The sequence below is a fragment of the Salmo trutta genome, chromosome 13 (assembly GCF_901001165.1).
Source record: "Salmo trutta chromosome 13, fSalTru1.1, whole genome shotgun sequence".
Lineage (NCBI taxonomy): Eukaryota > Metazoa > Chordata > Actinopteri > Salmoniformes > Salmonidae > Salmo > Salmo trutta.
Genome location: NC_042969.1, coordinates 4,345,145 through 4,371,051, shown reverse-complemented (window position 1 = coordinate 4,371,051; position 25,907 = coordinate 4,345,145). Strand labels below are relative to the sequence as shown.

The window sequence follows — 25,907 nt, the reverse complement described above, 5'->3', positions numbered from 1 at the left end:
CATATTGTTATTTTTTGTTGTTGTTGCTCTTTTGCACCCCAGTATCTCTACTTGCAAATTATCATCTGCACATCGATCACTCCAGTGTTAATGCTAAATTGTAATTATTTTGCCACTACGGCCTATTTATTGCCTTACCTCCCTAATCTTACTACATTTGCACACACTGTACATAGATTTTTCTATTGTGTTTTTGTCTGTACGTTTGTTTATCCCATGTGTAACTCTGTGTTGTTGTTTTTGTCGCACTGCTTTGCTTGATCTTGGCCAGGTCGCAGTTGTGAATGAGAACTTGTTCTCAACTGGCCTACCTGGTTAAATAAAGGTGAATTAATAAAAAATAAAAAAATAAACAGGAAATAGTGAAATGGTAGTGTACTGGGAAAGATGGGTTGGAATTAAGACTAGGGCCTAATTTATTTATTTCAATTGAGAGATTTTCCATGTTGCATTTATGACAAAGCAAAAACAGGTTTTTAGAAATTTTAGCAAATTTAATAAATATAAAAAAACTGAAATATCACATTTACATATGTTTTCAGACCCTTTACTCAGTACTTTGTTGAAACACCTTTGGCAGCGATTACAGCCACGAGTCTTCTTGGATATGACGCTACAAGCTCTGCACACCTGTATTTAGGGAGTTTCTCCCATTATTCTCTGTAGATCCTCTTAAGCTCTGTCAGGTTGAATGGAGAGCGTCGCTGCACAGCTATTTTCAGGTCTCTCCAGAGATGTTTGATCAGGCTCTGGCTGGCCCACTCAAGGAAATTCATAGACTTGTCCTGAAGGCACTCCTGTGTTGTCTTGGCTGTGTGCTTTGGCTCATTGTCCTGTTGGAAGGTGAACATTCACCCCAGTCTGAGGTCCAGAGCTCTCTGAAACAGTTTTTATTAAGGATCTCTCTGTACTTTGCTCCATTCATCTTTCCCCTCGATCCTGACTAGTATGTCAGTCCCTGCTGCTGGAAAACATCCCCACAGCATGATGCTGCCACCATCATGCTTTACCTTAGAGATGGTGCCAGGTTTCTCCAAACGTGACGCTTGGCATTCAGGCCAAAGAGCTCAATCTTGGTTTCATCAGACCAAAGAATCTTGTTTGTCAAGGACCAGACAATCTTGTTTCTCATGGTCTTTAAGGTCCCTTAAAGTGCCAAGCGGGCTGTCATGTGCCTTTTACTAGAGAGGGGCTTCCGTCTGGCCACTCTACCATAAAGGCCTGATTGGTGGAGTGCTGCAGAGGAACTCTGGAGCTTTGTCAGAGTGTCCATCGGGTTCTTGGTCACCTCCCTGACCAAGGCCCTTCTTCCCTGATTGCTCAGTTTGGCTGGGCACCCAGCTCTAGGAAGAGTTTTGGTGGTTCCAAACTTCTTCCATTTAAGGATGACGGAAGCCACTGTCTTCTTGGGGACCTTCAATGCTGCAGAATTTTTTTGGTACCCTTCCTCAGATCTGTGCCTCGACACAATCCTGTCTCGGAGCTCTACGGCCAATTCCTTCGACCTCATGACTTGGTTTTTGCTCTGAAATGCACTGTCAACTGTGGGACCTTATATAGACAGGTGTGTGCCTTTACAAATCATGTCCTATCAATTCAATTTACCACAGGTGGACAAAAAATCAAGTTGTAGAAATATATCAAGGATGATCATTGGAAACAGGATGCACCTGAGCTCAATTTTGAATCTCATAGCAAAGTGTCTGAATACTTACGTAAATAAGGTATTTCTGTTTTTATAAAAACCTGTTTTCGCTTTGTCATTTTGGGGTATCGTGTGTAGATTGATGAGGAAAAAATATAAAATTTCATAAATTGTAGAATAAGCCCGTAATGAATGAAATGTGGAAAAGGGGACGGGGTCTGGATACTTTCCGAATGACTGTATGTCTGTCTGGAGCTCAGAGTAACCTAAATGCCATCATTACCAGTGTCTCTGACAAGGTGCTGACAAATAAGTAACTGTAGTCAATTTAAATTACAATACACTGCATATTTTACAGGTGTAAATACTGTATCTAATGCAGTTCATCTAAGTTAATCTATTTATCAAGACAAAATGTCAAATTGGGTAGGCTTCAATCAGAGTGCTAACACTTTACATTAAGGCATGCTTAAAAGGATAAGTACGTTAGAACTATAGGCCTGTTCATTAGCATATTCGTTTAGATCAAGTTTATACATCTGTAGTAAACCGTTATATAACATTGGTTGGAATTGTGTGCCTGCAAGTATACCGTAATGTAAAGTGTTACTCTGAGAGCTAACCCAAGACCTAACACTCAGCTACACAAACATGGCTAAGAAATATAACTCGTGGCTGAGAAATGAAAAAGAAAAATGAAACATTCTTCATTCACCTGATATCAGTACATTTGGCTTTTGTTTGCTTCCTTCAGAAACCAATGACCTGCATTAACTCTCAAGCCCCTCAAGGGAACCCAGTGACAGACAGCAGGTGTGTGTGGGTAATGAGAGCAGTCCCCTTGTGGAGACAGAGAACAACAACAACCTACCCAACTGTTGTTTATGCCCTCCTCTCATTCAACTGTGTGGCTCATTATCAGTCAAATGAGACAGGGCCAGTCATTTCTGCTTTAAAGTAGGTTAACATACAAGTTGGCCCCTCTAGGGTATGGTAACTGTAATGATAATGGTGCCATGAAGTAAGCTAAAATCAATACATTTGCAATGTAAATCTTCTGATGAAGTAAATGTCTGTTGAAAATAAGCTCATATGAAGGTGAAAGCAATTGATTTATTACAAAAGATTGGCAATAGGCCTAGTCCTCTCCTATGAGACAAGGTGATATGATGTGTGTGTGTGTGTGTGTGTGTGTGTGTGTGTGTGTGACTGTGTGTGTGTGTGTGTGTGTGTGTGTGTGTGACTGTGTGTGTGACTGTGTGTGTGTGTGTGTGTGTGTAAGAGAGAGAGAGAGAGGGTGGGGGGGAAAAATACAGTAAGTGTCCAGTATATAAACTAATGCCTAAAGTATTTAACATAGGCGTAGTTTACCAAGCTTTGTTCACATCACAACAACCAAAAACTGTGTTGAATAGAACAATGAGACACCATAATGCGGCCAGTGAATGCCATGATTTAAATTCTCACCGAACAAAAACCAGTTTGTGCGATTATTGTCCGCCAAGCTCGCAATGACCCAAAAATCCATTCCACATGATGCATTCATTGTTTTCGACCAAACACACTCCACAGCAGAGGCTACTGTTCGCAAGGCAAGTGGGATGACGAATTTGCGTCACTTTTTCAACAGGTGACTAGGCAATAAACCCGGTTAGCCTGGTTTGCCGTGCCTTTGTGAAATGATAGTATGATAACGGGAAGAGACTTTTAGCCAAAATTACAAGTCTCTAAATTGTATTCTGCAATGCAGTAACGTAACCGTCAGAGTTTGATAAGGACAGTGACTCACCTCAATCCATTTCTGCGCTTCTAGAAATGCGGGCTCGGAGGCCGATTCGGAGAGGAGATGTCGCTGGTGTGGTTGTCCTATATCTGCAGCGGGACTTGCCATTTGCAAAGCTGCTCAGTGTTCAAATATATGAACAAAAAAAGCTTGAACTAAATTGGAAAATCCCCAGGCTTCAGCCTCAGCACCTGACCGTGAAAACCAGATAATGCCGTTTTTTTGTCTTGACTTGCTGTTTAGGTAGCCTCCCTCTCCTTCAGTGCTCCTTCGGTTGTATGCTGCAAACCCGCGGTAATGCACTTGCAGCTACCAATGATTTATATATACACTAGATAACTAATGGGGGCGCTGAGTTGAAGTCCCGTGCCTCCATCTTGGCACTTCCACACCGCTGTTAAAAAACACTGTATTTTGCAAGCTATAGAAATGCATTTATTAATGTCTACATCTGTTTTTGTTACGTTTATTCTATACAGACATCTTAATGCATAGTTGTTTATTATTTTATGTGAGTTAAACATGAAAATAAACACCTCTTCACACACAGAAGGCTGAAAAAATTTGGCATGGGCACAGCTTCTATCCCCCAAGCCATAAGACTGCTGTTAATTAAATAGTTAAATAACCAATAGCTATCCAGACCCTTTGACAACTCTTTTGACTCTCATCACATACACTGCCGCTGCAGTTTACTATCTATCCTGTTGCCTGTTTACTTTATCCCTACCTACATGTACATATCTACCTCAAATACATAGTACCTCTGCATATCGACTCGCTACTGGTACCCTGTGTATATAGCCAAGTTATCTTTACTCATTATGTATTTATTCCTCATGTTATTACTTTTCTATTATTTCAACAAAACATTTTTTTTTATTTAACTAGGCAAGTCAGTTAAGAACAAATTCTTATTCACAATGACGGCTTTCCCTTGTTGGGAAGGGCCCGTAAGTAAGCATTCCACTTTTAGTCTGCACCTGTTGCGCTGCCTTCGCTACTCCAGCACCATTTCAACTTCAACGTTTCAACATCATCTAGTCACCTATGCTTTGTCTAATACAGTGACGACTAAAAGATACCAAAAACGATTTAGTCCATTCAACGTAAAATAAATATGATGTGGCTGTCCATGGTACTGATTTCTCTGTGTGTGTGAGTGTGTTGTGTGTGTGCGTGCAAGTAGAAAAAACATGTTGACTCACCCTACTTGTAGAGAAACGCCAATGCCATCCTCCTCTTTCATGTTTTCTAAACGGTCTATGAATGTTGTACAGTACACGCTTTTAGTTTTTGTTGTCTTAGGCTACGCTAACCTAACTTCCTTTCATTTTCAACAATGTGCCAGGCCAGCTAGTTAACATTAGCATACTACATCTAGCTACATGTTGAACTTCCATCCTCTCAGGCCAGGGGCACAATGTATGAATTTTTGGTTGGATCAGAATCGCTGTAATAATCATTGGCCAGTACAGAGAATTAAGTAAAACCACAAGTCTAAATCCCTATCTCCATCCATGATTAATTTAGGAAATTGCAAGCTAGCCACCGGAGGACAACGACAAAATGAGATGCAACAATATTATTTTTTTCTGTCAATGACATTTGGCTTCTGATGTGATGTGATTGGTGTGAAGCCAAATCCAAACTGGCTTCCCTTGACACTTTTTCTGGAGTGCTAGGACCATTCACAGCTGAGCTCACTCAGTTTAGCTCAACGCTGATTAGTTATTATTTTATATATTTTTTCATCATGGGAGGTCAAATGCTCACTGGCTTCCCTTGCATTCAATGCAATGTCAAATTATTTTTTGACAAGACAGCATCAGATAGATGGGCTACACATACTGAGACACAGGGGTGCTGTTTCATTCGTTTTGATGCTTTCTCCGGCGAGATACATTCAGCCTTTTATTTATGAAATACAGAGCGATGAAAGATAACTTATTTTATATGTTTGTTTCTTGGTCAATTTTTTGGGGAAGCCTGGCTTCCCTTAGCATCCATGAATTCATGACACAGGGAACGAATCAACTTGCTCAAACCACAATATGAATCGTACCAGTAGCTATGTTTCCATTAACTTGTCCAGTGATTTTTTTGTCAACATTTAAAAAGTTGCATAGAAATTAGACACGACAATTGCCTGCAACGATACATTTCCATTGAACTGTCTTGTTTAGATAAAAACAGCTGGATGTAATGGCATTACACCTTTAAAAAAAACACCCCCTGGGCACAAATGTAAAAAAGTTGATTATAATGTATATTTTTGTTAGTTTATCATACTACCGTCATCAAAATGTCATGAATTGTAACCACTTTTAAATAGGGGGATGAGATTGATGCACCCCCTTCAAAATCCCCTTCAAAATGTGTCTGTTTAAGATAGAGATAGGCCTATCGGTATGGGACGCATCTTAATCCACTGCATCTGCCAATGTTGGCCTTCCGCATGTGGGGTGGAAAGTGGCAGAGTTACAGAGCTGTTTGTCAGACCATGAGACATCCCGAAAATCAGTCTTCTCACGAAAACGTCTGAAGTGTCCTGTGTTCGAATGGTTTGGCCTACAAATTAATATGACCCCACGATGTTCTCGTCTGAAGGTAACCTGGTACCTGTAAAAACTATTTATGAAGTAGTTTGGTTCCAAAAAAAGGGGGTTAAAAACAGTGCACACCATTTTTTCTTCTTTTGACTCTATACACCAATGTTGGATTTGAAATCAAACATTGACTGACTATGAGGTTACACTGCAGGCTGTTAGCTTTAATTTGAGGGTATTTTCATCCATATCGGGTGCACTGTTTAGATATTGCGGCACTTTTTATACATAGTCCCCCCATTTTAGGTGAGCAAAAGTATTTGGAAAAATTAACATGTGTATTCAAGTACTAAAAGCTTAAGTATTTGGTCCCATATTCATAACATGCAATGACCACATGAAGTTACAGCCGCACAAATATCATACACCCCCCAAAAATGCTGACCTCGCATATTATTGTAATTGTGAGATGTTAGCATGTCTTGGGGGTATGATATTTGTGCATCTGTAACTTTCTCACTAATCACTATTCACGATTAATTCAGGATTATCCGTAATCATGGTAGCATCCATGATTAGAAGTGTTTAGAAACATATTCTATGTCATAGTCGTGTTTGTAGGTGGCAGGGAAGTCAGGCGCAGGAGAAACCAACTTGGTTAAACTGGAGTATTTTAATTAACAAAAAACAAACTCCAAAACCAAAGTACACAAATAACATGGGTAAAAATAACCCGTCGCACACCGATACAAAATACACGTGTACATAACTCACAAACAATCACCGACAAGGGCATGAGGGAAAACAGAGGGTTAAATACACAACATGTAATGAATGGGATTGGAACCGGGTGTGTAGGAAGACAAGACCAAACCAATGGGAAATGAAAAACTGATCAATGATGGATAGAAGACCGGTGACGTCGACCGCCGAGCACCACCCGAGCAAGGAGGGGCATCGACTTCGGCAGAAGTCGTGACATTCTATTCTTATTTACTATAAAACTGACTTCAAAATGACACAATGCAATATTTACTATTCATTTCTACTGGGCATTAAATAATCGGAAACACAAGCAAAGCAAACAGCAAATGCATCCAACAAATTTGTAGAGTCACAAGGTTATTGTAGTCATTGTGTGCTATGAATATGGGATCAAATACTTAACTTTTTACTACTTTAATACACATAAGTGAATTTGTCCCAATACTTTTGCTACCCTAAAATGGGACGACTATGTACAAAAAGTGCTGTAATTTCTAAACGGTTCACCCAATATGGATGAAAATACCCTCAATTTAAAGCTGACGGTCTACCCTTTAACATCTTTGTCCTTACTTGATTTCAAATCTTTTGGAGTATAGAGCCAAAATATTTGTAGAAAATTCATTGACATAATAATTATGGAGGGCACTGTATGTGTTGAAGAGCTCTCGTATATCTCCTAAATATAGAAAAACTATTCAAAATCGTATTCTTTATGATTTCTTTTTTGACTGTTTGTTTTGCCATTTATGAATGTATTATTCAGTGCGTTTCTATGGGCTATAGTAGTAAAGACCAAATTCAATATTTTATCATATCATTTTTACATACAATACATTTTTTATACCTACAGAGGTCCTAAAATTCTAAATCAAATAGCTAAATGAGATATGGTATGACCATCTTAAAACAATTCCATGTGTTAGCTTAGTATATGTAGCCTCAGAAGCATCTGCATTCAACAAATGTTGTATGGTTATCCTTAGACATATTCTCCAAATTTATACACAGGGAATTGTTGATATATTGTCCCCGTAAAATGTTATATTATATTATTAATTTTTCCCCCCCAAAACTTGCAAAATATTATTTTTACTAGTTTTTTTCTAATTTTACAGATTTAAAAGTATTTATCCACAATTGGCTATGTGTAAGTCCGTTCCTGGAGTGTCTTAACAAAATGAAACCAAAATACTTGGCTTCATCCAATGTCCAGAACACTTTTATTTTGTGATATGCAAATATGTACATAGATGAACTAATTTGCCTACTTTACAATATTTCAGAAACAGTGTAATACAGAAAAGTACTATATTTGTGTCCACATTCAACTGGTAAAAGTTGATTGTGATATGATTAATGGGAAAAATATCTTATTACGGTGTGGTGTTGGGCCATAACCAATTAATTACAGATTAGATATGCATTTTCTAGTTGAATCACAAATTCTCATTAGATTCTGCTAATGTAACCAAAAGATTCAGTGAATAAGGATTAAAAAGATAGCCACGCCCACATCATTGACAAACACACCATATTACACACCATATTATTCAACCAATATTACTTAGGGTAGTCAAGGTATTTTATACTCAATAGTTTGTCAATAGAAGGAATTGGCATATTGGCAAAATGGCAAGAAAATGTATTTTCAAGCCGTCTACTGGCCTCTTGTGGAACAATACTGAACACCAGGATGCTTGAAAAGTCACTTAAGACTTTCTCTGTCATAACTCAAATCCTAGTGCACCCTTTTGCACTCCAGGTTCAAATCCTGGAGACCGCCTGAAGTAATGTGCTTTATAAGTGTATCTTGAGAGAGAGTGTTCCTTATTAGGTGCTGTTACTCTTAATCTAAAATGTCTCTTATTAGACGGGAATTCTCTCCAGTTCCTGACAGATGGGGTACAGCTCAGTGGTAGAGGATTTGACTACAAATCAAAAGGTCCCAGATTCATAGTCCTGGTGCCCACTTGAAATTAAATACTTTATAAGTGTGATTTGAGAGAGGGCGTGTTCTTTATGAGGTGCTGTTACTCTTAATCGCAAAACATAGGCCTTATGGACAAACTCAATAAAATAAGACAAAGGTATGTTCATAAGGTTCATACGGTATAATTGACAAAAACAATTTTTAAAACGGTCCAGAAAGCACTTTTTTAGAGGGTGTTGAATTATTTTTTATTTTTTTTTAGATTTTCAAAATTTGACCCTTGGGTCTTCACTTTGTGACCATTTGCAATATGAGAATCCACGGTAGAGTGCACTCGCCATCTTTGGGATTTTTGTTGTATGACACTTGGCATTTGCCATATGCCACTTGCCATATGGTTTGGATGAACTGCCGTCCATTTGAGTGGTATTTGCGATTGTGTATGTGTTTCGTCCAATGCCAATATGTTGCCATTCATTTTTGTCAATTTCATGGGGGTTTTCCCTTATAAGCAGTTTTTTCTCTCTGCTGTTTTTTCTCTCAGTTTCTAACAGAGGTGGTAGTGCATTACACTTCAGATCAAGAGGTCTCAGGTTCAAATCCTACTATTCCCTTGATATCAATTACATTATAGGTGAGTTTTCATAGAGGGAGTTCTTTATTAAAAATTCATTATTAGGCAAAATAACTCTCCATCTAAAATGTCCATTATTAGATCTTTTTGTCTCTGTCAGACAGTTCCAAGCAGAGGGAGTGTTACAATTCAGATCAAGAGGTCTCAGGTTGAAATCAATTTGTCCCTTTGAAATCAAATACTTTATGGGTTTGTTTTCATAGAGAGAGTGTTCTTTACTAGATTATGGTGCTCTCCATCTAAAATGTCCCTTATTAGAAATGTTTTCCCACTTTAGATAGTCTCTAGCAGAGGGGGTATAGCTCAGTGGTAGAGCATTTGACTGCAGATCAAGAGGTCCCAGGTTCAAATCCTGGTGCCCCCTTTAAATCAAGTGCTTTCTAAGAGTACAATTAGGGTAGGAATACACCTTTTAAAATTATGTTACTCAATCTAAAATGTCCCTAATTAAATGGTTTTTCTCTCAGTTGAACAGTTCCCAAAAGAGCTGGAAGTGCAATAGACTTCAGATCAAGAGGTCTCAGGATCAAACCCTATTGTCAACTTGAAATCAAATATTTTATGGGTACGCTTTGAAAGAGAGAGTGTTCTTTATTAGGTTATGTAGATCGCACTCTGAAATGTCCCTTATTAGACAATTTCTCAGGATCAAATCCTGGTTCCCCCTTGAATCATGTACTTTCTATGTGTATCTTGAGAGAGGGAGTGCTCCTTTTTTGGTTATGTTACTCAATCTAAAATGTCTCTCATTAGATGGTTTTTCTCTCTGTCAGACAGTTCCTAACAGAGATGGAGTCTCAATAGTCTTAGGATCAAGAGGTCTCAGGTTCAAATCCTATAGTCAACATGAAATCAAATACTTTATGGGTATGTTTTCAAAGAGAGAGTGTTATGTATTAGGTTATGTAGATCTCCAGCTAAAATGTACCTTAATAGAGAATTTTTCCACCTTTAGACAGTTTCTAGCAGAGGGGGTATAGCTCAGTGGTAGAGCATTTGACTGCAGATCAAGAGGTCCCAGGTTCAAATCCTGGTGCCCCCTTAAAATCAATTGCTTTCTAAGAGTATAATTAGGGTAGGAATATGCCTTTTTAAATTATGTTACTCAATCTAAAATGTCCCTAATTAAATGGTTTTTCTCTCAGTTGAACAGTTCCTAAAATAGGTGGAAGTGCAATAGACTTCAGATCAAGAGGTCTCAGGATCAAACCCTATTGTCAACTTCAAATCAAATATTTTATGGGTACGCTTTGAAAGAGAGAGTGTTCTTTATTAGGTTATGTAGATCGCCCTCTGAAATGTCCCTTATTCGACAATTTCTCAGGATCAAATCCTGGTTCCCCCTTGAATCATGTACTTTCTATGTGTATCTTGAGAGAGGGAGTGCTCCTTTTTTGGTTATGTTACTCAATCTAAAATGTCCCTCATTAGATGTTTTTTCTCTCTGTCAGACAGTTCCTAACAGAGGTGGAATTGCAATGGTCTTTGGATCAAGAGGTCTCAGGTTCAAATCCTATAGTCAACATGAAATCAAATACTTTATGGGTATGTTTTCAAAGCGAGAGTAAAATGTATTAGGTTATCTAGATCTCCAGCTAAAATGTACCTTATTCGAGAATTTTTTCCCATTCTGATAGTTTCTAGCAGAGGGGGTATAGCTCAGTGGTAGAGCATTTGACTGCAGATCAAGAGGTCCCAGGTTCAAATCCTGGTGCCCCCTTAAAATCAATTGCTTTCTAAGAGCATAAATAGGGTAGAAGTGCACCTTTTTAAATTATGTTACTCAATCTAAAATGTCCCTAATTAAATGGTTTTTCTCTCAGTTGAACAGTTCCTAAAATAGGTGGAAGTGCAATAGACTTCAGATCAAGAGGTCTCAGGATCAAACCCTATTGTCAACTTGAAATCAAATATTTTATGGGTACGCTTTGAAAGAGAGAGTGTTCTTTATTAGGTTATGTAGATCGCCCTCTGAAATGTCCCTTATTCGACAATTTCTCAGGATCAAATCCTGGTTCCCCCTTGAATCATGTACTTTCTATGTGTATCTTGAGAGAGGGAGTGCTCCTTTTTTGGTTATGTTACTCAATCTAAAATGTCCCTCATTAGATGTTTTTTCTCTCTGTCAGACAGTTCCTAACAGAGGTGGAATTGCAATGGTCTTTGGATCAAGAGGTCTCAGGTTCAAATCCTATAGTCAACATGAAATCAAATACTTTATGGGTATGTTTTCAAAGCGAGAGTAAAATGTATTAGGTTATCTAGATCTCCAGCTAAAATGTACCTTATTCGAGAATTTTTTCCCATTCAGATAGTTTCTAGCAGAGGGGGTATAGCTCAGTGGTAGAGCATTTGACTGCAGATCAAGAGGTCCCAGGTTCAAATCCTGGTGCCCCCTTAAAATCAATTGCTTTCTAAGAGCATAAATAGGGTAGAAGTGCACCTTTTTAAATTATGTTACTCAATCTAAAATGTCCCTAATTAAATGGTTTTTCTCTCAGTTGAACAGTTCCTAAAATAGGTGGAAGTGCAATAGACTTCAGATCAAGAGGTCTCAGGATCAAACCCTATTGTCAACTTGAAATCAAATATTTTATGGGTACGCTTTGAAAGAGAGAGTGTTCTTTATTAGGTTATGTAGATCGCCCTCTGAAATGTCCCTTATTCGAAAATTTCTCAGGATCAAATCCTGGTTCCCCCTTGAATCATGTACTTTCTATGTGTATCTTGAGAGAGGGAGTGCTCCTTTTTTGGTTATGTTACTCAATCTAAAATGTCCCTCATTAGATGTTTTTTCTCTCCGTCAGACAGTTCCTAACAGAGGTGGAATTGCAATGGTCTTTGGATCAAGAGGTCTCAGGTTCAAATCCTATAGTCAACATGAAATCAAATACTTTATGGGTATGTTTTCAAAGCGAGAGTAAAATGTATTAGGTTATCTAGATCTCCAGCTAAAATGTACCTTATTCGAGAATTTTTTCCCATTCAGATAGTTTCTAGCAGAGGGGGTATAGCTCAGTGGTAGAGCATTTGACTGCAGATCAAGAGGTCCCAGGTTCAAATCCTGGTGCCCCCTTAAAATCAATTGCTTTCTAAGAGTATAAATAGGGTAGAAGTGCACCTTTTTAAATTATGTTACTCAATCTAAAATGTCCCTAATTAAATGGTTTTTCTCTCAGTTGAACAGTTCCTAAAATAGGTGGAAGTGCAATAGACTTCAGATCAAGAGGTCTCAGGATCAAACCCTATTGTCAACTTGAAATCAAATATTTTATGGGTACGCTTTGAAAGAGAGAGTGTTCTTTATTAGGTTATGTAGATCGCCCTCTGAAATGTCCCTTATTCGACAATTTCTCAGGATCAAATCCTGGTTCCCCCTTGAATCATGTACTTTCTATGTGTATCTTGAGAGAGGGAGTGCTCCTTTTTTGGTGATGTTACTCAATCTAAAATGCCCCTCATTAGATGTTTTTTCTCTCCGTCAGACAGTTCCTAACAGAGGTGGAATTGCAATGGTCTTTGGATCAAGAGGTCTCAGGTTCAAATCCTATAGTCAACATGAAATCAAATACTTTATGGGTATGTTTTCAAAGCGAGAGTAAAATGTATTAGGTTATCTAGATCTCCAGCTAAAATGTACCTTATTCGAGAATTTTTTCCCATTCAGATAGTTTCTAGCAGAGGGGGTATAGCTCAGTGGTAGAGCATTTGACTGCAGATCAAGAGGTCCCAGGTTCAAATCCTGGTGGCCCCTTAAAATCAATTGCTTTCTAAGAGCATAAATAGGGTAGAAGTGCACCTTTTTAAATTATGTTACTCAATCTAAAATGTCCCTAATTAAATGGTTTTTCTCTCAGTTGAACAGTTCCTAAAATAGGTGGAAGTGCAATAGACTTCAGATCAAGAGGTCTCAGGATCAAACCCTATTGTCAACTTGAAATCAAATATTTTATGGGTACGCTTTGAAAGAGAGAGTGTTCTTTATTAGGTTATGTAGATCGCCCTGTGAAATGTCCCTTATTCGACAATTTCTCAGGATCAAATCCTGGTTCCCCCTTGAATCATGTACTTTCTATGTGTATCTTGAGAGAGGGAGTGCTCCTTTTTTGGTTATGTTACTCAATCTAAAATGTCCCTCATTAGATGTTTTTTCTCTCTGTCAGACAGTTCCTAACAGAGGTGGAATTGCAATGGTCTTTGGATCAAGAGGTCTCAGGTTCAAATCCTATAGTCAACATGAAATCAAATACTTTATGGGTATGTTTTCAAAGCGAGAGTAAAATGTATTAGGTTATCTAGATCTCCAGCTAAAATGTACCTTATTCGAGAATTTTTTCCCATTCAGATAGTTTCTAGCAGAGGGGGTATAGCTCAGTGGTAGAGCATTTGACTGCAGATCAAGAGGTCCCAGGTTCAAATCCTGGTGCCCCCTTAAAATCAATTGCTTTCTAAGAGCATAAATAGGGTAGAAGTGCACCTTTTTAAATTATGTTACTCAATCTAAAATGTCCCTAATTAAATGGTTTTTCTCTCAGTTGAACAGTTCCTAAAATAGGTGGAAGTGCAATAGACTTCAGATCAAGAGGTCTCAGGATCAAACCCTATTGTCAACTTGAAATCAAATATTTTATGGGTACGCTTTGAAAGAGAGAGTGTTCTTTATTAGGTTATGTAGATCGCCCTCTGAAATGTCCCTTATTCGACAATTTCTCAGGATCAAATCCTGGTTCCCCCTTGAATCATGTACTTTCTATGTGTATCTTGAGAGAGGGAGTGCTCCTTTTTTGGTGATGTTACTCAATCTAAAATGCCCCTCATTAGATGTTTTTTCTCTCCGTCAGACAGTTCCTAACAGAGGTGGAATTGCAATGGTCTTTGGATCAAGAGGTCTCAGGTTCAAATCCTATAGTCAACATGAAATCAAATACTTTATGGGTATGTTTTCAAAGCGAGAGTAAAATGTATTAGGTTATCTAGATCTCCAGCTAAAATGTACCTTATTCGAGAATTTTTTCCCATTCAGATAGTTTCTAGCAGAGGGGGTATAGCTCAGTGGTAGAGCATTTGACTGCAGATCAAGAGGTCCCAGGTTCAAATCCTGGTGCCCCCTTAAAATCAATTGCTTTCTAAGAGTATAAATAGGGTAGAAGTGCACCTTTTTAAATTATGTTACTCAATCTAAAATGTCCCTAATTAAATGGTTTTTCTCTCAGTTGAACAGTTCCTAAAATAGGTGGAAGTGCAATAGACTTCAGATCAAGAGGTCTCAGGATCAAACCCTATTGTCAACTTGAAATCAAATATTTTATGGGTACGCTTTGAAAGAGAGAGTGTTCTTTATTAGGTTATGTAGATCGCCCTCTGAAATGTCCCTTATTCGACAATTTCTCAGGATCAAATCCTGGTTCCCCCTTGAATCATGTACTTTCTATGTGTATCTTGAGAGAGGGAGTGCTCCTTTTTTGGTTATGTTACTCAATCTAAAATGTCCCTCATTAGATGTTTTTTCTCTCTGTCAGACAGTTCCTAACAGAGGTGGAATTGCAATGGTCTTTGGATCAAGAGGTCTCAGGTTCAAATCCTATAGTCAACATGAAATCAAGTACTTTATGGGTATGTTTTCAAAGCGAGAGTAAAATGTATTAGGTTATCTAGATCTCCAGCTAAAATGTACCTTATTCGAGAATTTTTTCCCATTCAGATAGTTTCTAGCAGAGGGGGTATAGCTCAGTGGTAGAGCATTTGACTGCAGATCAAGAGGTCCCAGGTTCAAATCCTGGTGCCCCCTTAAAATCAATTGCTTTCTAAGAGCATAAATAGGGTAGAAGTGCACCTTTTTAAATTATGTTACTCAATCTAAAATGTCCCTAATTAAATGGTTTTTCTCTCAGTTGAACAGTTCCTAAAATAGGTGGAAGTGCAATAGACTTCAGATCAAGAGGTCTCAGGATCAAACCCTATTGTCAACTTGAAATCAAATATTTTATGGGTACGCTTTGAAAGAGAGAGTGTTCTTTATTAGGTTATGTAGATCGCCCTCTGAAATGTCCCTTATTCGACAATTTCTCAGGATCAAATCCTGGTTCCCCCTTGAATCATGTACTTTCTATGTGTATCTTGAGAGAGGGAGTGCTCCTTTTTTGGTGATGTTACTCAATCTAAAATGTCCCTCATTAGATGTTTTTTCTCTCTGTCAGACAGTTCCTAACAGAGGTGGAATTGCAATGGTCTTTGGATCAAGAGGTCTCAGGTTCAAATCCTATAGTCAACATGAAATCAAATACTTTATGGGTATGTTTTCAAAGCGAGAGTAAAATGTATTAGGTTATCTAGATCTCCAGCTAAAATGTACCTTATTCGAGAATTTTTTCCCATTCAGATAGTTTCTAGCAGAGGGGGTATAGCTCAGTGGTAGAGCATTTGACTGCAGATCAAGAGGTCCCAGGTTCAAATCCTGGTGCCCCCTTAAAATCAATTGCTTTCTAAGAGCATAAATAGGGTAGAAGTGCACCTTTTTAAATTATGTTACTCAATCTAAAATGTCCCTAATTAAATGGTTTTTCTCTCAGTTGAACAGTTCCTAAAATAGGTGGAAGTGCAATAGACTTCAGATCAAGAGGTCTCAGGATCAAACCCTATTGTCAACTTGAAATCAAATATTTTATGGGTACGCTTTGAAAGAGAGAGTGTTCTTTATTAGGTTATGTAGATCGCCCTCTGAAATGTCCCTTATTCGACAATTTCTCAGGATCAAATCCTGGTTCCCCCTTGAATCATGTACTTTCTATGTGTATCTTGAGAGAGGGAGTGCTCCTTTTTTGGTTATGTTACTCAATCTAAAATGTCCCTCATTAGATGTTTTTTCTCTCCGTCAGACAGTTCCTAACAGAGGTGGAATTGCAATGGTCTTTGGATCAAGAGGTCTCAGGTTCAAATCCTATAGTCAACATGAAATCAAATACTTTATGGGTATGTTTTCAAAGCGAGAGTAAAATGTATTAGGTTATCTAGATCTCCAGCTAAAATGTACCTTATTCGAGAATTTTTTCCCATTCAGATAGTTTCTAGCAGAGGGGGTATAGCTCAGTGGTAGAGCATTTGACTGCAGATCAAGAGGTCCCAGGTTCAAATCCTGGTGCCCCCTTAAAATCAATTGCTTTCTAAGAGTATAAATAGGGTAGAAGTGCACCTTTTTAAATTATGTTACTCAATCTAAAATGTCCCTAATTAAATGGTTTTTCTCTCAGTTGAACAGTTCCTAAAATAGGTGGAAGTGCAATAGACTTCAGATCAAGAGGTCTCAGGATCAAACCCTATTGTCAACTTGAAATCAAATATTTTATGGGTACGCTTTGAAAGAGAGAGTGTTCTTTATTAGGTTATGTAGATCGCCCTCTGAAATGTCCCTTATTCGACAATTTCTCAGGATCAAATCCTGGTTCCCCCTTGAATCATGTACTTTCTATGTGTATCTTGAGAGAGGGAGTGCTCCTTTTTTGGTTATGTTACTCAATCTAAAATGTCCCTCATTAGATGTTTTTTCTCTCCGTCAGACAGTTCCTAACAGAGGTGGAATTGCAATGGTCTTTGGATCAAGAGGTCTCAGGTTCAAATCCTATAGTCAACATGAAATCAAATACTTTATGGGTATGTTTTCAAAGCGAGAGTAAAATGTATTAGGTTATCTAGATCTCCAGCTAAAATGTACCTATTCGAGAATTTTTTCCCATTCAGATAGTTTCTAGCAGAGGGGGTATAGCTCAGTGGTAGAGCATTTGACTGCAGATCAAGAGGTCCCAGGTTCAAATCCTGGTGCCCCCTTAAAATCAATTGCTTTCTAAGAGTATAAATAGGGTAGAAGTGCACCTTTTTAAATTATGTTACTCAATCTAAAATGTCCCTAATTAAATGGTTTTTCTCTCAGTTGAACAGTTCCTAAAATAGGTGGAAGTGCAATAGACTTCAGATCAAGAGGTCTCAGGATCAAACCCTATTGTCAACTTGAAATCAAATATTTTATGGGTACGCTTTGAAAGAGAGAGTGTTCTTTATTAGGTTATGTAGATCGCCCTCTGAAATGTCCCTTATTCGACAATTTCTCAGGATCAAATCCTGGTTCCCCCTTGAATCATGTACTTTCTATGTGTATCTTGAGAGAGGGAGTGCTCCTTTTTTGGTTATGTTACTCAATCTAAAATGTCCCTCATTAGATGTTTTTTCTCTCTGTCAGACAGTTCCTAACAGAGGTGGAATTGCAATGGTCTTTGGATCAAGAGGTCTCAGGTTCAAATCCTATAGTCAACATGAAATCAAGTACTTTATGGGTATGTTTTCAAAGCGAGAGTAAAATGTATTAGGTTATCTAGATCTCCAGCTAAAATGTACCTTATTCGAGAATTTTTTCCCATTCAGATAGTTTCTAGCAGAGGGGGTATAGCTCAGTGGTAGAGCATTTGACTGCAGATCAAGAGGTCCCAGGTTCAAATCCTGGTGCCCCCTTAAAATCAATTGCTTTCTAAGAGCATAAATAGGGTAGAAGTGCACCTTTTTAAATTATGTTACTCAATCTAAAATGTCCCTAATTAAATGGTTTTTCTCTCAGTTGAACAGTTCCTAAAATAGGTGGAAGTGCAATAGACTTCAGATCAAGAGGTCTCAGGATCAAACCCTATTGTCAACTTGAAATCAAATATTTTATGGGTACGCTTTGAAAGAGAGAGTGTTCTTTATTAGGTTATGTAGATCGCCCTCTGAAATGTCCCTTATTCGACAATTTCTCAGGATCAAATCCTGGTTCCCCCTTGAATCATGTACTTTCTATGTGTATCTTGAGAGAGGGAGTGCTCCTTTTTTGGTTATGTTACTCAATCTAAAATGTCCCTCATTAGATGTTTTTTCTCTCTGTCAGACAGTTCCTAACAGAGGTGGAATTGCAAAGGTCTTTGGATCAAGAGGTCTCAGGTTCAAATCCTATAGTCAACATGAAATCAAATACTTTATGGGTATGTTTTCAAAGCGAGAGTAAAATGTATTAGGTTATCTAGATCTCCAGCTAAAATGTACCTTATTCGAGAATTTTTTCCCATTCAGATAGTTTCTAGCAGAGGGGGTATAGCTCAGTGGTAGAGCATTTGACTGCAGATCAAGAGGTCCCAGGTTCAAATCCTGGTGCCCCCTTAAAATCAATTGCTTTCTAAGAGCATAAATAGGGTAGAAGTGCACCTTTTTAAATTATGTTACTCAATCTAAAATGTCCCTAATTAAATGGTTTTTCTCTCAGTTGAACAGTTCCTAAAATAGGTGGAAGTGCAATAGACTTCAGATCAAGAGGTCTCAGGATCAAACCCTATTGTCAACTTGAAATCAAATATTTTATGGGTACGCTTTGAAAGAGAGAGTGTTCTTTATTAGGTTATGTAGATCGCCCTCTGAAATGTCCCTTATTAGACAATTTCTCAGGATCAAATCCTGGTTCCCCCTTGAATCATGTACTTTCTATGTGTATCTTGAGAGAGGGAGTGCTCCTTTTTTGGTTATGTTACTCAATCTAAAATGTCCCTCATTAGATGTTTTTTCTCTCCGTCAGACAGTTCCTAACAGAGGTGGAATTGCAAAGGTCTTTGGATCAAGAGGTCTCAGGTTCAAATCCTATAGTCAACATGAAATCAAATACTTTATGGGTATGTTTTCAAAGCGAGAGTAAAATGTATTAGGTTATCTAGATCTCCAGCTAAAATGTACCTTATTCGAGAATTTTTTCCCATTCAGATAGTTTCTAGCAGAGGGGGTATAGCTCAGTGGTAGAGCATTTGACTGCAGATCAAGAGGTCCCAGGTTCAAATCCTGGTGCCCCCTTAAAATCAATTGCTTTCTAAGAGTATAAATAGGGTAGAAGTGCACCTTTTTAAATTATGTTACTCAATCTAAAATGTCCCTAATTAAATGGTTTTTCTCTCAGTTGAACAGTTCCTAAAATAGGTGGAAGTGCAATAGACTTCAGATCAAGAGGTCTCAGGATCAAACCCTATTGTCAACTTGAAATCAAATATTTTATGGGTACGCTTTGAAAGAGAGAGTGTTCTTTATTAGGTTATGTAGATCGCCCTCTGAAATGTCCCTTATTCGACAATTTCTCAGGATCAAATCCTGGTTCCCCCTTGAATCATGTACTTTCTATGTGTATCTTGAGAGAGGGAGTGCTCCTTTTTTGGTTATGTTACTCAATCTAAAATGTCCCTCATTAGATGTTTTTTCTCTCTGTCAGACAGTTCCTAACAGAGGTGGAATTGCAATGGTCTTTGGATCAAGAGGTCTCAGGTTCAAATCCTATAGTCAACATGAAATCAAATACTTTATGGGTATGTTTTCAAAGCGAGAGTAAAATGTATTAGGTTATCTAGATCTCCAGCTAAAATGTACCTATTCGAGAATTTTTTCCCATTCAGATAGTTTCTAGCAGAGGGGGTATAGCTCAGTGGTAGAGCATTTGACTGCAGATCAAGAGGTCCCAGGTTCAAATCCTGGTGCCCCCTTAAAATCAATTGCTTTCTAAGAGTATAAATAGGGTAGAAGTGCACCTTTTTAAATTATGTTACTCAATCTAAAATGTCCCTAATTAAATGGTTTTTCTCTCAGTTGAACAGTTCCTAAAATAGGTGGAAGTGCAATAGACTTCAGATCAAGAGGTCTCAGGATCAAACCCTATTGTCAACTTGAAATCAAATATTTTATGGGTACGCTTTGAAAGAGAGAGTGTTCTTTATTAGGTTATGTAGATCGCCCTCTGAAATGTCCCTTATTCGACAATTTCTCAGGATCAAATCCTGGTTCCCCCTTGAATCATGTACTTTCTATGTGTATCTTGAGAGAGGGAGTGCTCCTTTTTTGGTTATGTTACTCAATCTAAAATGTCCCTCATTAGATGTTTTTTCTCTCTGTCAGACAGTTCCTAACAGAGGTGGAATTGCAAAGGTCTTTGGATCAAGAGGTCTCAGGTTCAAATCCTATAGTCAACATGAAATCAAATACTTTATGGGTATGTTTTCAAAGCGAGAGTAAAATGTATTAGGTTATCTAGATCTCCAGCTAAAATGTACCTATTCGAGAATTTTTTCCCATTCAGATAGTTTCGAGCAGAGGGGGTATAGCTCAGTGGTAGAGCATTTGACTGCAGATCAAGAGGTCCCAGGTTCAAATCCTGGTGCCCCCTTAAAATCAATTGCTTTCTAAGAGTATAAATAGGGTAGAAGTGCACCTTTTTAAATTATGTTACTCAATCTAAAATGTCCCTAATTAAATGGTTTTTCTCTCAGTTGAACAGTTCCTAAAATAGGTGGAAGTGCAATAGACTTCAGATCAAGAGGTCTCAGGATCAAACCCTATTGTCAACTTGAAATCAAATATTTTATGGGTACGCTTTGAAAGAGAGAGTGTTCTTTATTAGGTTATGTAGATCGCCCTCTGAAATGTCCCTTATTCGACAATTTCTCAGGATCAAATCCTGGTTCCCCCTTGAATCATGTACTTTCTATGTGTATCTTGAGAGAGGGAGTGCTCCTTTTTTGGTTATGTTACTCAATCTAAAATGTCCCTCATTAGATGTTTTTTCTCTCTGTCAGACAGTTCCTAACAGAGGTGGAATTGCAAAGGTCTTTGGATCAAGAGGTCTCAGGTTCAAATCCTATAGTCAACATGAAATCAAGTACTTTATGGGTATGTTTTCAAAGCGAGAGTAAAATGTATTAGGTTATCTAGATCTCCAGCTAAAATGTACCTTATTCGAGAATTTTTTCCCATTCAGATAGTTTCTAGCAGAGGGGGTATAGCTCAGTGGTAGAGCATTTGACTGCAGATCAAGAGGTCCCAGGTTCAAATCCTGGTGCCCCCTTAAAATCAATTGCTTTCCTAAGAGTATAAATAGGGTAGAAGTGCACCTTTTTAAATTATGTTACTCAATCTAAAATGTCCCTAATTAAATGGTTTTTCTCTCAGTTGAACAGTTCCTAAAATAGGTGGAAGTGCAATAGACTTCAGATCAAGAGGTCTCAGGATCAAACCCTATTGTCAACTTGAAATCAAATATTTTATGGGTACGCTTTGAAAGAGAGAGTGTTCTTTATTAGGTTATGTAGATCGCCCTCTGAAATGTCCCTTATTCGACAATTTCTCAGGATCAAATCCTGGTTCCCCCTTGAATCATGTACTTTCTATGTGTATCTTGAGAGAGGGAGTGCTCCTTTTTTGGTTATGTTACTCAATCTAAAATGTCCCTCATTAGATGTTTTTTCTCTCTGTCAGACAGTTCCTAACAGAGGTGGAATTGCAAAGGTCTTTGGATCAAGAGGTCTCAGGTTCAAATCCTATAGTCAACATGAAATCAAATACTTTATGGGTATGTTTTCAAAGCGAGAGTAAAATGTATTAGGTTATCTAGATCTCCAGCTAAAATGTACCTTATTCGAGAATTTTTTCCCATTCAGATAGTTTCTAGCAGAGGGGGTATAGCTCAGTGGTAGAGCATTTGACTGCAGATCAAGAGGTCCCAGGTTCAAATCCTGGTGCCCCTTAAAATCAATTGCTTGCTAAGAGTATAAATAGGGTAGAAGTGCACCTTTTTAAATTATGTTACTCAATCTAAAATGTCCCTAATTAAATGGTTTTTCTCTCAGTTGAACAGTTCCTAAAATAGGTGGAAGTGCAATAGACTTCAGATCAAGAGGTCTCAGGATCAAACCCTATTGTCAACTTGAAATCAAATATTTTATGGGTACGCTTTGAAAGAGAGAGTGTTCTTTATTAGGTTATGTAGATCGCCCTCTGAAATGTCCCTTATTCGAAAATTTCTCAGGATCAAATCCTGGTTCCCCCTTGAATCATGTACTTTCTATGTGTATCTTGAGAGAGGGAGTGCTCCTTTTTTGGTTATGTTACTCAATCTAAAATGTCCCTCATTAGATGTTTTTTCTCTCCGTCAGACAGTTCCTAACAGAGGTGGAATTGCAATGGTCTTTGGATCAAGAGGTCTCAGGTTCAAATCCTATAGTCAACATGAAATCAAATACTTTATGGGTATGTTTTCAAAGCGAGAGTAAAATGTATTAGGTTATCTAGATCTCCAGCTAAAATGTACCTTATTCGAGAATTTTTTCCCATTCAGATAGTTTCTAGCAGAGGGGGTATAGCTCAGTGGTAGAGCATTTGACTGCAGATCAAGAGGTCCCAGGTTCAAATCCTGGTGGCCCCTTAAAATCAATTGCTTTCTAAGAGGATAAATAGGGTAGAAGTGCACCTTTTTAAATTATGTTACTCAATCTAAAATGTCCCTAATTAAATGGTTTTTCTCTCAGTTGAACAGTTCCTAAAATAGGTGGAAGTGCAATAGACTTCAGATCAAGAGGTCTCAGGATCAAACCCTATTGTCAACTTGAAATCAAATATTTTATGGGTACGCTTTGAAAGAGAGAGTGTTCTTTATTAGGTTATGTAGATCGCCCTCTGAAATGTCCCTTATTCGACAATTTCTCAGGATCAAATCCTGGTTCCCCCTTGAATCATGTACTTTCTATGTGTATCTTGAGAGAGGGAGTGCTCCTTTTTTGGTTATGTTACTCAATCTAAAATGTCCCTCATTAGATGTTTTTTCTCTCTGTCAGACAGTTCCTAACAGAGGTGGAATTGCAATGGTCTTTGGATCAAGAGGTCTCAGGTTCAAATCCTATAGTCAACATGAAATCAAATACTTTATGGGTATGTTTTCAAAGCGAGAGTAAAATGTATTAGGTTATCTAGATCTCCAGCTAAAATGTACCTTATTCGAGAATTTTTTCCCATTCAGATAGTTTCTAGCAGAGGGGGTATAGCTCAGTGGTAGAGCATTTGACTGCAGATCAAGAGGTCCCAGGTTCAAGTCCTGGTGCCCCCTTAAAATCAATTGCTTTCTAAGAGCATAAATAGGGTAGAAGTGCACCTTTTTAAATTATGTTACTCAATCTAAAATGTCCCTAATTAAATGGTTTTTCTCTCAGTTGAACAGTTCCTAAAATAGGTGGAAGTGCAATAGACTTCAGATCAAGAGGTCTCAGGATCAAACCCTATTGTCAACTTGAAATCAAATATTTTATGGGTACGCTTTGAAAGAGAGAGTGTTCTTTATTAGGTTATGTAGATCGCCCTCTGAAATGTCCCTTATTCGAAAATTTCTCAGGATCAAATCCTGGTTCCCCCTTGAATCATGTACTTTCTATGTGTATCTTGAGAGAGGGAGTGCTCCTTTTTTGGTTATGTTACTCAATCTAAAATGTCCCTCATTAGATGTTTTTTCTCTCCGTCAGACAGTTCCTAACAGAGGTGGAATTGCAATGGTCTTTGGATCAAGAGGTCTCAGGTTCAAATCCTATAGTCAACATGAAATCAAATACTTTATGGGTATGTTTTCAAAGCGAGAGTAAAATGTATTAGGTTATCTAGATCTCCAGCTAAAATGTACCTTATTCGAGAATTTTTTCCCATTCAGATAGTTTCTAGCAGAGGGGGTATAGCTCAGTGGTAGAGCATTTGACTGCAGATCAAGAGGTCCCAGGTTCAAATCCTGGTGGCCCCTTAAAATCAATTGCTTTCTAAGAGGATAAATAGGGTAGAAGTGCACCTTTTTAAATTATGTTACTCAATCTAAAATGTCCCTAATTAAATGGTTTTTCTCTCAGTTGAACAGTTCCTAAAATAGGTGGAAGTGCAATAGACTTCAGATCAAGAGGTCTCAGGATCAAACCCTATTGTCAACTTGAAATCAAATATTTTATGGGTACGCTTTGAAAGAGAGAGTGTTCTTTATTAGGTTATGTAGATCGCCCTCTGAAATGTCCCTTATTCGACAATTTCTCAGGATCAAATCCTGGTTCCCCCTTGAATCATGTACTTTCTATGTGTATCTTGAGAGAGGGAGTGCTCCTTTTTTGGTTATGTTACTCAATCTATAATGTCCCTCATTAGATGTTTTTTCTCTCTGTCAGACAGTTCCTAACAGAGGTGGAATTGCAATGGTCTTTGGATCAAGAGGTCTCAGGTTCAAATCCTATAGTCAACATGAAATCAAATACTTTATGGGTATGTTTTCAAAGCGAGAGTAAAATGTATTAGGTTATCTAGATCTCCAGCTAAAATGTACCTTATTCGAGAATTTTTTCCCATTCAGATAGTTTCTAGCAGAGGGGGTATAGCTCAGTGGTAGAGCATTTGACTGCAGATCAAGAGGTCCCAGGTTCAAATCCTGGTGCCCCCCTTAAAATCAATTGCTTTCTAAGAGTATAAATAGGGTAGAAGTGCACCTTTTTAAATTATGTTACTCAATCTAAAATGTCCCTAATTAAATGGTTTTTCTCTCAGTTGAACAGTTCCTAAAATAGGTGGAAGTGCAATAGACTTCAGATCAAGAGGTCTCAGGATCAAACCCTATTGTCAACTTGAAATCAAATATTTTATGGGTACGCTTTGAAAGAGAGAGTGTTCTTTATTAGGTTATGTAGATCGCCCTCTGAAATGTCCCTTATTCGAAAATTTCTCAGGATCAAATCCTGGTTCCCCCTTGAATCATGTACTTTCTATGTGTATCTTGAGAGAGGGAGTGCTCCTTTTTTGGTTATGTTACTCAATCTAAAATGTCCCTCATTAGATGTTTTTTCTCTCCGTCAGACAGTTCCTAACAGAGGTGGAATTGCAATGGTCTTTGGATCAAGAGGTCTCAGGTTCAAATCCTATAGTCAACATGAAATCAAATACTTTATGGGTATGTTTTCAAAGCGAGAGTAAAATGTATTAGGTTATCTAGATCTCCAGCTAAAATGTACCTTATTCGAGAATTTTTTCCCATTCAGATAGTTTCTAGCAGAGGGGGTATAGCTCAGTGGTAGAGCATTTGACTGCAGATCAAGAGGTCCCAGGTTCAAATCCTGGTGGCCCCTTAAAATCAATTGCTTTCTAAGAGGATAAATAGGGTAGAAGTGCACCTTTTTAAATTATGTTACTCAATCTAAAATGTCCCTAATTAAATGGTTTTTCTCTCAGTTGAACAGTTCCTAAAATAGGTGGAAGTGCAATAGACTTCAGATCAAGAGGTCTCAGGATCAAACCCTATTGTCAACTTGAAATCAAATATTTTATGGGTACGCTTTGAAAGAGAGAGTGTTCTTTATTAGGTTATGTAGATCGCCCTCTGAAATGTCCCTTATTAGACAATTTCTCAGGATCAAATCCTGGTTCCCCCTTGAATCATGTACTTTCTATGTGTATCTTGAGAGAGGGAGTGCTCCTTTTTGGTTATGTTACTCAATCTAAAATGTCCCTCATTAGATGTTTTTTCTCTCTGTCAGACAGTTCCTAACAGAGGTGGAATTGCAAAGGTCTTTGGATCAAGAGGTCTCAGGTTCAAATCCTATAGTCAACATGAAATCAAATACTTTATGGGTATGTTTTCAAAGCGAGAGTAAATGTATTAGGTTATCTAGATCTCCAGCTAAAATGTACCTTATTCGAGAATTTTTTCCCATTCAGATAGTTTCTAGCAGAGGGGGTATAGCTCAGTGGTAGAGCATTTGACTGCAGAT

The 25,907-nt window shown here is 38.0% G+C and overlaps 1 protein-coding gene and 24 non-coding genes across 34 annotated transcripts in view; 24 read left to right on the top strand and 1 right to left on the bottom strand.

Annotated features, from left to right (window-relative positions):
* LOC115205088 (LIM and calponin homology domains-containing protein 1) overlaps positions 1–3,719 on the bottom strand; it is a 175,130-nt gene extending 171,411 nt beyond the window's left edge. For 4 of the 10 annotated variants that reach the window (XM_029770679.1, XM_029770681.1, XM_029770686.1 and 1 more), the window contains exon 1: positions 3,435–3,718. In XM_029770679.1, coding sequence (XP_029626539.1) covers positions 3,435–3,536 — 102 coding nt within the window. In that variant the 5' untranslated portion in view covers positions 3,537–3,718. Of the gene's footprint in view, positions 1–3,434 lie in introns of all 10 variants that reach the window. The other 6 variants (XM_029770684.1, XM_029770682.1, XM_029770688.1 and 3 more) reach the window with 3 other exon arrangements.
* Positions 3,720–9,601: 5,882 nt separating this feature from the next.
* Positions 9,602–9,673, top strand: trnac-gca (transfer RNA cysteine (anticodon GCA)). The gene has a single exon. It is a non-coding gene; the product is annotated as a tRNA-Cys (tRNA).
* Positions 9,674–10,279: 606 nt separating this feature from the next.
* Positions 10,280–10,351, top strand: trnac-gca (transfer RNA cysteine (anticodon GCA)). Its single transcript has one exon. It is a non-coding gene; the product is annotated as a tRNA-Cys (tRNA).
* A 606-nt stretch (positions 10,352–10,957) lies between these two features.
* Positions 10,958–11,029, top strand: trnac-gca (transfer RNA cysteine (anticodon GCA)). Its single transcript has one exon. It is a non-coding gene; the product is annotated as a tRNA-Cys (tRNA).
* Positions 11,030–11,635: 606 nt separating this feature from the next.
* trnac-gca (transfer RNA cysteine (anticodon GCA)) lies at positions 11,636–11,707 on the top strand. Its single transcript has one exon. It is a non-coding gene; the product is annotated as a tRNA-Cys (tRNA).
* A 606-nt stretch (positions 11,708–12,313) lies between these two features.
* trnac-gca (transfer RNA cysteine (anticodon GCA)) lies at positions 12,314–12,385 on the top strand. Its single transcript has one exon. It is a non-coding gene; the product is annotated as a tRNA-Cys (tRNA).
* Positions 12,386–12,991: 606 nt separating this feature from the next.
* trnac-gca (transfer RNA cysteine (anticodon GCA)) lies at positions 12,992–13,063 on the top strand. Its single transcript has one exon. It is a non-coding gene; the product is annotated as a tRNA-Cys (tRNA).
* A 606-nt stretch (positions 13,064–13,669) lies between these two features.
* trnac-gca (transfer RNA cysteine (anticodon GCA)) lies at positions 13,670–13,741 on the top strand. Its single transcript has one exon. It is a non-coding gene; the product is annotated as a tRNA-Cys (tRNA).
* Positions 13,742–14,347: 606 nt separating this feature from the next.
* Positions 14,348–14,419, top strand: trnac-gca (transfer RNA cysteine (anticodon GCA)). The gene has a single exon. It is a non-coding gene; the product is annotated as a tRNA-Cys (tRNA).
* A 606-nt stretch (positions 14,420–15,025) lies between these two features.
* On the top strand, positions 15,026–15,097 carry trnac-gca (transfer RNA cysteine (anticodon GCA)). The gene has a single exon. It is a non-coding gene; the product is annotated as a tRNA-Cys (tRNA).
* A 606-nt stretch (positions 15,098–15,703) lies between these two features.
* Positions 15,704–15,775, top strand: trnac-gca (transfer RNA cysteine (anticodon GCA)). Its single transcript has one exon. It is a non-coding gene; the product is annotated as a tRNA-Cys (tRNA).
* A 606-nt stretch (positions 15,776–16,381) lies between these two features.
* trnac-gca (transfer RNA cysteine (anticodon GCA)) lies at positions 16,382–16,453 on the top strand. Its single transcript has one exon. It is a non-coding gene; the product is annotated as a tRNA-Cys (tRNA).
* Positions 16,454–17,058: 605 nt separating this feature from the next.
* trnac-gca (transfer RNA cysteine (anticodon GCA)) lies at positions 17,059–17,130 on the top strand. Its single transcript has one exon. It is a non-coding gene; the product is annotated as a tRNA-Cys (tRNA).
* Positions 17,131–17,736: 606 nt separating this feature from the next.
* Positions 17,737–17,808, top strand: trnac-gca (transfer RNA cysteine (anticodon GCA)). Its single transcript has one exon. It is a non-coding gene; the product is annotated as a tRNA-Cys (tRNA).
* A 606-nt stretch (positions 17,809–18,414) lies between these two features.
* On the top strand, positions 18,415–18,486 carry trnac-gca (transfer RNA cysteine (anticodon GCA)). The gene has a single exon. It is a non-coding gene; the product is annotated as a tRNA-Cys (tRNA).
* Positions 18,487–19,092: 606 nt separating this feature from the next.
* On the top strand, positions 19,093–19,164 carry trnac-gca (transfer RNA cysteine (anticodon GCA)). The gene has a single exon. It is a non-coding gene; the product is annotated as a tRNA-Cys (tRNA).
* Positions 19,165–19,769: 605 nt separating this feature from the next.
* On the top strand, positions 19,770–19,841 carry trnac-gca (transfer RNA cysteine (anticodon GCA)). Its single transcript has one exon. It is a non-coding gene; the product is annotated as a tRNA-Cys (tRNA).
* A 605-nt stretch (positions 19,842–20,446) lies between these two features.
* Positions 20,447–20,518, top strand: trnac-gca (transfer RNA cysteine (anticodon GCA)). The gene has a single exon. It is a non-coding gene; the product is annotated as a tRNA-Cys (tRNA).
* A 606-nt stretch (positions 20,519–21,124) lies between these two features.
* trnac-gca (transfer RNA cysteine (anticodon GCA)) lies at positions 21,125–21,196 on the top strand. Its single transcript has one exon. It is a non-coding gene; the product is annotated as a tRNA-Cys (tRNA).
* Positions 21,197–21,803: 607 nt separating this feature from the next.
* On the top strand, positions 21,804–21,875 carry trnac-gca (transfer RNA cysteine (anticodon GCA)). Its single transcript has one exon. It is a non-coding gene; the product is annotated as a tRNA-Cys (tRNA).
* Positions 21,876–22,480: 605 nt separating this feature from the next.
* On the top strand, positions 22,481–22,552 carry trnac-gca (transfer RNA cysteine (anticodon GCA)). Its single transcript has one exon. It is a non-coding gene; the product is annotated as a tRNA-Cys (tRNA).
* Positions 22,553–23,158: 606 nt separating this feature from the next.
* trnac-gca (transfer RNA cysteine (anticodon GCA)) lies at positions 23,159–23,230 on the top strand. Its single transcript has one exon. It is a non-coding gene; the product is annotated as a tRNA-Cys (tRNA).
* Positions 23,231–23,836: 606 nt separating this feature from the next.
* On the top strand, positions 23,837–23,908 carry trnac-gca (transfer RNA cysteine (anticodon GCA)). Its single transcript has one exon. It is a non-coding gene; the product is annotated as a tRNA-Cys (tRNA).
* Positions 23,909–24,514: 606 nt separating this feature from the next.
* trnac-gca (transfer RNA cysteine (anticodon GCA)) lies at positions 24,515–24,586 on the top strand. The gene has a single exon. It is a non-coding gene; the product is annotated as a tRNA-Cys (tRNA).
* A 607-nt stretch (positions 24,587–25,193) lies between these two features.
* Positions 25,194–25,265, top strand: trnac-gca (transfer RNA cysteine (anticodon GCA)). Its single transcript has one exon. It is a non-coding gene; the product is annotated as a tRNA-Cys (tRNA).
* The last annotated feature ends 642 nt before the right edge of the window (positions 25,266–25,907 follow it).